The sequence below is a fragment of the Schistocerca americana genome, chromosome 2, assembly GCF_021461395.2.
Source record: "Schistocerca americana isolate TAMUIC-IGC-003095 chromosome 2, iqSchAmer2.1, whole genome shotgun sequence".
Classification (NCBI taxonomy): Eukaryota; Metazoa; Arthropoda; class Insecta; order Orthoptera; family Acrididae; genus Schistocerca; species Schistocerca americana.
This window is the reverse complement of record NC_060120.1, coordinates 900,942,968-900,955,337: the sequence shown is the minus strand read 5'-3', so window position 1 is coordinate 900,955,337 and position 12,370 is coordinate 900,942,968. Positions and strand designations below refer to the sequence as shown.

The 12,370-nt window shown below is 37.8% G+C and overlaps 1 protein-coding gene across 1 annotated transcript in view; it reads right to left on the bottom strand.

Moving 5' to 3' along the window:
- Nucleotides 1–708: 708 nt before the first annotated feature.
- The window catches only part of LOC124595890 (solute carrier family 17 member 9), an 84,506-nt gene continuing 72,844 nt past the window's right edge, over nt 709–12,370 (bottom strand). Inside the window, exon 8 of the mRNA XM_047134798.1 lies at nt 709–5,067. Coding sequence (XP_046990754.1) covers nt 4,928–5,067 — 140 coding nt within the window. The 3' untranslated portion in view covers nt 709–4,927. The remainder of the gene's footprint in view (nt 5,068–12,370) is intronic.

The window sequence follows — 12,370 nt, the reverse complement described above, 5'->3', positions numbered from 1 at the left end:
AGCATCCACATAAATCAATGCTCTGGTTTCATAGGTAATTGTCAAATTAGTATCAATGTTTTATGACAGAGGAGTTGGAATGCCTCCTTTTGTTAGTCTACCTTTTCATGCTCTCCATCTATCATTTTGTCTTATAAAGTAACGAAAAATCATACTGTCCTTTTAATGACATTTGATGAACTGCATTACCTTATCAACCCTTACAGTCATGTATAGATTCCTTAACAACTTTGTGATTTACAGTGTTATTAGCTGGTGTATGACCCTTCCTGTTGGATTTATTTTTGAAGCCATCCTTAGTATGTTAAGTTAAATTGAGAATATACTGACAGCATCACTTCCCTGATCTAACACTGATTATTTACTAAATTGAGACTGAATTAAAATGTGGCTGGAAAAATTTGGACAAATTGTATTGACCTAAAAAGATAAATGTCAAAAATAAATGAACTTTTCCTTTGAAAAAAAAAAAAAAAAAGTTTTTTGCTTCAAGGCCAAGAAATTCTGTTTGCTCTGATAAGCAAATTATTCTTAGCAGTCAACTTCATTAAACTGGCTACTGTGAATTCCATTTTACTGATAATTAGTTACAAATAAAAATATTGAAGGTGTAACTTTCCACCTAGGGAAAATACATTAACACATTTCTATTTAAGCTGAAAGTGGGCAATATTAACATCATAAGTAAGGAAGCTCCCTTGATTTTATATTGTAATAACCTGTTTAATAATAATACTTTTCATGTACATTCAGACAATGACAATAAAAAGGGCATGACAGGATGGCAAATACTGCTAAAAGAACAAACAGCATATTTCTAATTTACCTTATTAACATACAGAAAAGTTAGAATGTGTCCAAGATACAACAGAATAAAAGCAAATGAGGATGACATCGAAACATAGAAGAAATTGTCATGCGATAGGTTTACCTTGTCTTCTTAAAAGCATTCATTTTGTCAAAAAAATGTGCCAGTCTAGTATCATATCACTGAATCAATCAACTTTTCTTGCAGAATGATGAATAATATTGTCATTAAACTGCTTTACAAAGAAACATAACAAAATGTGTGCAACACAGTACAAAATTTTTAACCAAGAGTATATTTCATGTCAACAAACACATCTTTTAAAAGACAAGCTGGAAACAAAAATTGAATCTCAAATACACTTTGGGAAAAAAATCAGTCTAGATGTCGATCAAGTGACTGGTTAACAGATTACACTGAGTAGAACATATATTTCAACTCAATTACTCTGGTAATCTTTATCGTAGTGAATTAAATAATAAACAAATAAAACTATGTTCGCTACAGCCAGCAAGCCATTGGCAAACTACAGAATTTATTTTTGGTAGGTATAAAATCGTGGGGGGGAAAAATAGAACAGTGCAAGGCAGAAATAGCAAAGCAATGACAGTGAGCTATGAAGGAGAGCAAGAGTGGTGATGATGGGGGAGACAGATTAGGAGAGATGTAGAGTATGGCAGAGAACAGTCTTCAAGTGGTCATTATTATATGCGTCAGGTGAAATAAAGAGAAAACAGAACCCAAAGATATCAATAAATCATTCTTATTCTTATTATTACATGTGTTTCAATGGCCTGGCATAAGTCTTTCAAAACAGCAGAACTCATGAAACTGATTATGAGACAGAGAAGCAGACAACTGTATTTTCTACGCAATCTACATTAATGACACTAAACATTCTTCTCCCAATTGCTTTGGTTAATAGGGCCCTAAATGATGGACATCTTTAGCTGAAGCAGCACACGTCATTTGTTATAGAGCGTTAATAAGGAGTTTCAGTGGAATCTGTTTACCTCATAACATTTCAAGAGTTAGATTAAAAGAGACTTATTTTCTGACAAAGCCTTAAATATTTTATATTTTTAACATAATAATTACTAACTAATAACACTTTATAAGTGAACAATAAGCATGACCCACATTCTTCACATGGTAAACAAACTGACCAACAACAATCGTTATGAAAATGAATCAGATAAAGTTTTTTTGTTCACATTATAACTATTATAGACAATTTCAGTTCATCCTCAAGATGAACAATAATACTTACATAAAATAAAATAAAATCACGTTTTAATAGGTATTATTTTTGTTATATGTAATTCATTTGGAATGTTACATTTTATCACAGACATGTAAGCTCTGTTGTGGAAATATCACAGCATTCATGCTTTCCTTCTGCATATCATGCGGTTATTGAAGAGTATATCTTCTGATGTTCCATATTGGTAAGAATATTAAAAAATGTAAAATACTCTCATGTAGGAACAAATAATAATTTGAATACAACAAAAAGGTGCTATAAAAGTTACTCCTTTAACCGTATAAATTGAATTCAATCATGGAGTGCTCCCCCCCCCCCCTCCCCCCCATAAAAAAGAAAACCACCACCATATCTCTAACAATAAAAATCATAGCGTGTAGAGAACAAAACTACAGATTAGATTATAATTTTTTGTGAATGGAAGTTGCTGAGAGAAACATGCGTAAATAGAAAGTGATTTTTTAAATATATTTGAGAAACAGAAATTGACAGCTAATACATTTAAATAAGGGTACTATAACTGAGGGGGAAAAAATGACTCTTCCGTTAGAGAGGTAATTGATGCAATGCTCACAGTAGATATAACACAAATACATACATATAACGATGACCACATTGTTTTGAATTTAATACTGAATTGTCAAAGAAATGACAACAGTCTTGACCAAGGGCAGCCAAAGTGCTATGGTGAGCATGGGTGTCCATGAGGGCCCAAACTGTTTGCCCATGAGTGCTGTCAGCCAGCAGTTCCTCCTCCACCTCTCGGCAAACATCCCTCGTTTGTTATTGGTGCTCACGTTGCAAGGTGAGCCTGTTAATTTGGTGTTATGTGTTATCAGTATCGAAGTTTCTTTGGTGTTCGTGGTAGGACAAAATTAATTAGAATAAAATGGCTGATGAGACATTAAGACCCTCAAAATGAATATCAATTGAATCCTTATACTTCAACCCACATGATAAATTTGTAATCGCTTTGGGTATTGTGGAAAGGAAGGCCAAACTTCTTGACCCAAAACAGGAAAGAGAGAAAGTTCATATGGATATATGTCATATCTTGAAAATGTTACCATTATTTATAAAGCATTACATAATTTTACCCTCGATTTTACTTCTCCCTTTTAACGTGTTTACATGAAGACAACCGTATCACCCAACATGATGGTGTATTGAGAGTGAGCTATCACATATCTCTTAAAATAACCAAAACAGCATGTCGCTTCAGCAATGGAGAACTTGTTGAACAGTGTTTTGTTACTGCCACAACAATCTTGTGTCCAGAGTCTCTTCCAGTTTTCGGAAGAGTTCCCCTTTCATGGAAACAGTGTGCAGATGCATAAAAGAAATACCAAATTAAGTGGAAATGTGACAAAGATAAGACTACAGATCCCCCCCCCCCCCCCTCTCTCTCTCTCTCTCTCTCTCTCTCTCTCTCTCTCTCTCTCTCTCTCTGGTTTTGTATGAAATCACAGATGTAACACATGACACTCAGCTTGCAGTACTTGTACGAGGTGTTGACACTGAGTTCAACTTGATGAGGGAACTCCTTGATTTAGTGCCAATGCATGATACAACCAAGGGTGATGACATACTTTTTTACTTAGGAAACCTTGATGACAAATAGGACTCCTGTAGAGGAAATCTTTGTTGATTGCAACAGGTGGAGCTCCTGCAACGAGTGGTCAAAAGTCTGGTGTAGTTGCTTTAATAACAAACTGGTGAAAGAAGTTGGTATCTATCAGAAAATACCAGCAACAATACAAAGCATCCCAACTCACGCTGATCTGCTGGCAAAATGTGCCGAAATAAGTCATGTCATGGACATTGTTGTACAAACAGTTGATAAATTGAAATAGCATGGTTTAGGGCATCAGCAGTTTTAAATCCTTCCTGGCAGAGCTGGGGTCTGATTATGGCGATGTGCCATATTTTTGTAAAGTATGCTAGTGGTGTCAATGTTGTTTTTGAACATTTTCTTTCTTTTTTCCCCTCCCAACTAGCATGAAAACATCCAAAGTCTTAAGAGACAAAAATGCCTGCACACTTGCATAAATTCATTTGCTTTTCTCTGTGACAGAATTGTTACAAAGTAACTATTATTACTTTTTCATTCCATGGCACTTTTCTATAACAGAAGATTGGTTTTTAAGGCAACACTTCTGAAAGTACTATGTACATGTTATATTGGCTTGTAAGTATTCATTACATTGTCATACTGTGATAATTATGACAATGCAAAGAATAGTAATGTCAATACAAACTCGAGCTGTCAATTGTGTATTATTGGCAGTCCTGTTCATGAGTAAGAGATCGCTGCACATGCATCATGCCCACAAGACAAAAGGTGATACAAAAGCCCGCGGGCAGCTCACGTCCTCAGCTCTGGTCTAGACAGTAGGCCCATTTGAAATTTTTGTCTGTCAGCAACTGAAGTTTGAGAGATTGAGTACCATGATTACTTTCTGGCAGTCTGAAGCCAAGCACACAATCATAAATCTACATACAGTACTTGGGAGCACCAGAAAATGTAGACAAGTAGGCATTGACTTCCTTAGGTCCTTCTCTTATCTGTTGACACCCAAACTTTAAGAGTTCAGTCTCTGAGCCTACCTAACAATTATAGTACCATTTAAGTCTTAGTGAATACTGATAGTCTGATTTGCTTGTCCAATTAACTTTCCATTTATAATCTGCATGCCAGTCATACACTTCCTGAAGTGGAGAAGTCTGTGAAACCCATTCAACTGACATAAAATTTGAATGAATGGCACAGAGACTGGACCATGAGTTCTATTTCTTCTGGTTTGTATTAGTGTTACAATATTGAATACTTTGTTCATTAAAAGCTTCTGGCAACATCACACAATGGAATCTCCACTTCCAAATATTACGTACATAACACAACCAATTAAATTTATTGCAGCAGTTGTCTGGAACACCGCTTCCCAACTCTTTGTTGTCTCCAGCACATACCCAGCTAGGTATACTCCTAAGAAACCTAAACAGGGACAAAAATGATCTGTAATATTATAACTGTTGTACTTCTGTTAGTTAAGCATAGTGTAAAGCTAACAAAACAACCAAAAGTGAGGAAAGGCAGCCCTCACCCATAGCTAATTAATATTATGCATAGAAACATGCAACAGCACAGAGAGATCACCGGCTTTCAACCTACTGCTCTTTTTCTGGTTTAAGTATACACTGTCAAACACACAGTCACACAAAGTATGGATATCTGCTTGTGTTGTATTATGTATGTAAACAAGAAAAAAAAATAAAAAATAAAAAAAAATGGTGGCTCGGAGGCTGGTAACATATCTGTTCTGTTACATGTTTCTATGTGTGCCAAACATCAAGCAAGCATGTAAGCAATTATCATTTTTATTTTCTTTATTGTCTTCTTTATGAAATTTCTGTTATTGTGACAATGAAACAAAAATACTTGTAACTATGTTTTACTTAAAAAGTGTAAATATAATGGATGGCTTCTTTTGAACTTTCATTCTTCCCTTTACTTTAGTGCACAAAGATGTAATTAGTTTTGAAAGATAGTGACCATTATAGTTTTATATGTGCTTGTAGACATTTCATCTGTGTGTGAGTTATTTCCTGTCCTCGTTCTTCAAATTTTGTTTTCTCCTGATGGAAGTATTTTAGAAAATCCAAAAGTTAAAGATTCAATTGTATTTTTAATTTCTTTCTATGTCTCTTCTGCACCAGTTTTTGACATCTTGTACATAAATTCTCTTCTTCTATCACAAACCCAACATATCCCTCATATGTTGCTTTATGAGGTCCTGATTAATGTTGTGCTGTTTGTGCCTAATGTTAGCTTCTCTACAGACATTTACATTTGATCCATCATTTACATCTCTCAAACTATAGTTATTTAACTTTTTTAACTAGTGCATGTAATTCATTTTTGTGATTGCATGAAGCAGTAGCATGGAGCAGTAAGAGGTGCCCATTATGTGAGACACATACTTACATACACACATATACAGGGTGTTACAAAAAGGTACGGCCAAACTTTCAGGAAACATTCCTCACACACAAAGAAAGAAAATATGTTATGTGGACATGTGTCCGGAAATGCTTACTTTCCATGTTAGAGCTCATTTTATTACTTCTCTTCAAATCACATTAATCATGGAATGGAAACACACAGCAACAGAACATACCAGCGTGACTTCAAACACTTTGTTACAGGAAATGTTCAAAATATCCTCCGTTAGCGAGGATACATGCATCCACCCTCCGTCGCATGGAATCCCTGATGCTCTGATGCAGCCCTGGAGAATGGCGTATTGTATCACAGCCGTACACAATATGAGCACAAAGAATCTCTACATTTGGTACCGGGGCTGCATACACAAGAGCTTTCAAATGCCCCCATAAATGAAAGACAAGAGGGCTGAGGTCAGGAGAGCGTGGAGGCCCCCCCCCCCCCCCCCCCCGGTCCTATAACCTTCTCCTAATTCATGTCACCTCAAATTCATTGTGCTCTGCCAACACACACACACACACACACACACACACACACACACACACACACACACACACACACCAGTCTTTTACCCTCTCTCTGTTCCCCTCCTTTTCTGCTGCCCATCCCCCTCCCCCCCACAGCCTCCCGACACTGTTCTTTGCAGCCTTGCCCTGCCACCTTCTGGTTACCGCACACTCTGCCAGACAACATTCCTCTCTCCCCACATCAGTACCTTGCCACCCCTCCCCATTCCCTGCCCCACTCTTGGTTACTACTTTTTGTTCAATGCAACAGTTGCAGTTCAGTTAGGACAACCAGAAATAACAGACATGTGTACATGGGGTGTGCCTGCTTGTGTGTTTTCCTTTTTATTCAGAAGTAGGCTTTGGCCTAAAGTTAGTGTGTAACAGTCTTCTCACTGTGCTTGTCTGCATCTCAATGTGTCATCTACATGGCGAGTAGCAATCTATCCTTTTCATCATTGTTTACATTCCAAACTGGGCACTCCATTCTCCAAATTAGCACGTTTGTTTTTACCTCGATGTTTCATACTAACAAAGGATATTGGATTATAAGAAAAAGAAAGAACACAATATGTCCTATAAAACATAGCTTTGAAAACCTCATAGCATTATCACATGTTGGCTATCTTTTGTTGAGTGGATGGAGTCGAGGTGAGGAGAAGGTTCCTTCAAAGAGTGCAAGGAAAATGTAAGAAACAAGAGCAGTACTTTATCTTTCCTCTGAAAGATTTTTTGATACCTTATCTATGTATTCATAGTTCACTTCTTAATCTCATTTTATTTTCCCAGTAGTGTGTTTTTCTAGTATCTGTATCATACACTCATGTTCGAAAAAAACGGAACACCATGAGCAATTAGAGACAGGACATTCATATTCACAGGACATGTACATTTGTATGTTCTGCAGAAATGATTAGCATTCTACATCAACATCTACATCTACATGGTTACTCTGCAATTCACACTTAAGTGCCTGGCAGAGGGTTCATCAAACCATTTTCATACTACTTCTCTACCATTCCACTCTCCAATGGCGCGTGGGGAAAAAGGAACACCTAAATCCTTCTGTTCGAGATCTGATTTCTCTTATTTTATTATGATGATAATTTCTCCCTAAATAGGTGGGTGTCAACAAAATATTTTGGGATTTGGAAGAGAAAGTTAGCGATTGAAATTTCATAAATAGACCTCACTGCAAATAAGACTGCCTTGTGACTGCCACCCCAACTCGTGTATCATATCAATGACACTCTCACCCCTATTGCACGATAACATGAAACGAGCTGCCCTTCTTTGCACTTTTTCGATTTCCTCCGTCAATCCTAACTGGTATGGATCCCATACCGCACAGCAATATTCCAGCAGAGGATGGACAAGTGTAATGTAGGCTGTCTCTTTAGTGGGTTTGTCGCATCTTCTAAGTGTTCTGCCAACAAAGCGCAGTCTTTGTTTCACCTTCCCCACAATATTATCTATGTGGTCTTTTCAACTTAAGTTGCTCGTAATTGTAATTACTAGGTATTTAGTCGAATTAACAGTCCTTAGATTTGTGTGATTTATCATATACCCAAAATTTATCAGATTTCTTTTAGTACCCATGTGGATGACCTCACTTTTCTTTGTTTAGTGCCAATTGCCACTTTTCACACCATACAGAAATTCTCTCTAGATCATTTTGTAATTGGAATAGATCGTTTGATGATTTTACTGCATGGTAAATTACAGCATCATCTGCAAACAATCTAAGAGAGCTGCTCAGATTATCACCTAGATCTTTTATGTAAATCAGGAACAGCAGAGGGCCTATGACACTACCTTGTGGAATGCCAGATATCACTTCTATACTACTCAATGATTTACCGGCTATCACTACAAACTGTGACCTCTTTGAGAGGAAATCACGAATCCAGTCACACAACTGAGACGATACTCCACATGCATGCAATTTGATTAATAGTCACTTGTGAGGAACGGTATCAAAAGCCTTCTGGAAATCTAGGAATATGGAATCAATCTGAGATCCCGTGTCGACAGCACTCATTACTTCATGGGAATAAAGAGCTAGCTGTGTTGCACAAGAACAATATTTTCTGAATCCGTATTGGTTATGTATCAATAAGTAATTTTCTTCAAGGTGATTCATAATGTTCGAGTACAGTATATGCTCCAAAATCCTACTGCAAATTGAGGTCAGTGATATGGGTCTGTAATTCAGTGGGTTACTCGTATTTCCTTTCTTGAATACTGGTGTGACCTGTGCTACTTTCCAGTCTTTAGGAACAGAGCTTTCATCAAGTGAGCGATTGTATATGATTGCTAAGAAAGGTGCTATTGTGTCTGCATACTCTGAAAGGAACCTGATTGGTATACCATCTGGACCAGAAGACTTGCCTTTCTTAAGTGATTTGAGTTTTTTCTCAACACCTAAGATATCTACTTTTATGTCACTCATGCTAACAGCTGATCTGGTTTCGAATTCTGGAATTTTTACTTTGTCTTCTTTCATGAAGGAATTATGGGAAACTGTATTTAGTGGCTCCGCTTTAGTGGCACCATCATCGGTAGCACTTCCATCACTATTGTGCAGTGACGGTATTGACTGTTTTCTGCAACTGGTGTACTTTACATACGACCAGAATCTCTTTGGGTTTTTTACTATATTTTGAGACAATGTTTCATTGTGGAAACTATTAAAAGCATCTCACATTGACGTCCGCACTATATTTTGAGTTTCAGTGAAACTTTTGCATTCTTCTGAATCTTGTATGCTTTTTTTGTTGCTTCTGCAACAGTGTTCTGACGTGTTTTGTGTACCATGGTGACTCAGTCCTGTCTCTTATTAACTTATGCGGTATGAATCTATCTATAGCTGTCAATACTGTATCTTTGAATTTGAGCCATATCTGGTCTACACTTACATAATTAGCTTGGAAGGAATGGAGACTCTGTCTTAGGAAGGCATCAAGCGAATTTTTATCTGTTGTTTTAAATAGATATATTTGGCATTTATTTATAGTGATTTTGGTCAATATGGTTTTGAGCCTCACTACAGTGACCTTGTGTTCACTAATCCCTGTATCCATCATGACGCACTCTATTAGATCAGGATTATTTGTGGCTAAGAGGTCAGGTGTGTTTTCACAACCATTTACAATTTGTGTGGGCTCATGAACTAATTGTTAAAAGTAATTCTTAGAGAAAGCACCTCATCCAAATGGCATTACAGGACAGACCTGCATCCTCTTCAGCTCTGGTGCAACAGTGGAACAGTGTAACAGTGTAAAACATCGTACACTATCAGGGGTGACAGTCCATCACCATTCATTACAGCAGGGGTTACAAGAGCATCATCCACTTCTTTGCCTACCTTTGACAAAAGTGCGGGAACATTCTAGATGGCAATGGTGTATGGAATGACAACACTGCGGATCGGAATGGCAAAATATGGTGTTTTTGGACAAATCTGGGTCCTGTCTGTTTGAAAATGATGGCCACATTTTGGTTCACCACAGACAGGGGGAGCGGCATCGCAGTGACTGCATTCACACAAGATATACTGCACCAGCTCAAGGCCTTATGGTGTCTGGTGCAACCATAAAACACAGTTGGTGTGTGTCCAGGGTACTGTGACCAGTGTGACCTACCTGAATGACATCCTGTGAGACTTCTTGTGATACTCCTTATGCACAACATCGCAGATGCCATTTTTCATCAAGACAATGCATGACAACATGTTGCTGCATAAACACATACCATCTTGGTATCACAGGATGTCAATCTTTTGCCCTGGCCTGCCAGACTGGCAGACCTGTTACCAATCAAAATGGCGTGGGATATGGTGAAACGATGGGTTCCACACTGTGACACAATACCAGATGAACTTTGGAATCAAGTTAATGCAACATGGATGGCTGTAGCATAGGATGCCATTCACACCTTATATGTGTCAATGCATCAAGCCTGGAACAAGTATCAGGGCCCATGGCAGACCCTGTGCCAACTAGGCAACAGGACACATCTAGTCATTCAAGGTGTTGCGTTTTTTTCTGAACATGAGATATACATGAGATGTCAGATATCTACAGTGGAACCTCGCATAACGAGCATAATTCATTCCAGAATCTTGCTTGCAGAATGAAACACTCGTTTAATGAAACAATTTATCCCATATAAATTAATGTAAAATATGATAATGCATTCCATGCAGAAAAAGAACCAAAAGTTTTAACTTATTCATTGCATTTATTCAAATAAAATTATGCACACAATATTATGTACTTTATTATTCACAATACTTAACTAATTCTTTTTTACTAGGAAACTATCTACAGTCATTTGTTTTCGCCGATGCTTCAACACTTGGCAAAAATGCGACACAGCATTATCGTCAAATAAATTTGTAGCACGTGTAGCCACAGCTTTCTTAAGGCGATGATTTTCAATGTATGATGCAAGCGATTCCCCTGGTTTCAGCATATCTCTTATTGCACCAGAAGATTGTTGCTTTGCTGTTACTGCCTCCTCTTCTGCTCTGAAGAACTCCTCTCCACAACTTCCTGGTGTGAAACACACTTCAACTCCATAAGCTCTTTGGTGGTCATTTTTTGGCTTTGATTTTCCACAAGCTCATTGATATCAGTGCTATCCACTTCTAGTCCAATGCCCTTGCCCAAAGACACAATTTCTTTGACTACAGGCTCCACAGGAACTGACTCAAATGCCTCAGAGTCACATTAGACAATGCACTCCAGCCAAAATTTCTTCCAAGCAGAAGTGAGATTTCTCTTGGTAACCCCTTCCGACACCTTGTTGATCATACCGAAACTGCCAACATCGTTGAAGTGATATTTCCAAGACTCTCTAAGAATGAGACTGGTAGCTTCTGCCAACTGAAAGCAATACTCAAAGAGTGCTTTAATGTATAGCTTCTTAAAGTTAGAAATAATCTGCTGGTCCATATGCTGGAGTAACAGAGTGGTTGGTTTTGGGAGGCCAAAATTGGATCTTGAGGAACTGAAAGTCTTCAAGAAGGTGGTCTTGTAGGCCCGGAGAATGGGCTGGAGCACTGACCATAACAAGCTAGACAAGGAGTGGCAAATTCACCTCAAGCAAATATTTTTTTCATTGAAGGACCAAACACTTCATTGTTCCAATTACAAAAAAGATCAAGTGGCACCCAAGCCTTTTTGTTGAACTGCTACATCACATTTAACCTGTGCTTTTGGAATTTACACACCTTGAAGCCATGGAGTTTCTGAATAGCAAATAAGCAGTGGTTTAATTTTCAAATCACCACTTGCATTGGCACAGAAAATCAGTGTGAGATGATCTTTCATTGGTTTGTGACTAGGCAAAGCATTTTCTTTTGCTGTTATAAAGGTTTTCTTTGGCGTCTTTTTCTGTAATAGACCCATCTAGTTACAATTAAAAACCTGTTGTGGCAGATAGCTCTCAGAATCTATGAGCATCTGGAAGTTGCTGATGAAGTTCTCTGCTGCCTTTGTGTCAGAGCTGGCTGCTTTGTTGTGCCTCACAATGCTGTGGTCACCGGTTCTTCTCTTAAACTTCTCAAACCATCCATGGCTTTTCTTAAACACTTCTTCAGCCACTGACGGTCCTGGGGTCTTCTTAACGAGGTTGGTGAAAATCATTCTCGCCTTCTCACAAACGATGTTCTCTTTAATAGTACTGCCTTGCAATTGCTTTTCATTTATCTGTATAAGGAGCAACCTTTCAACATTGTCCAGAATATGAAATTGTTGTATAGATACTCTTGTCATTTCCGGTGA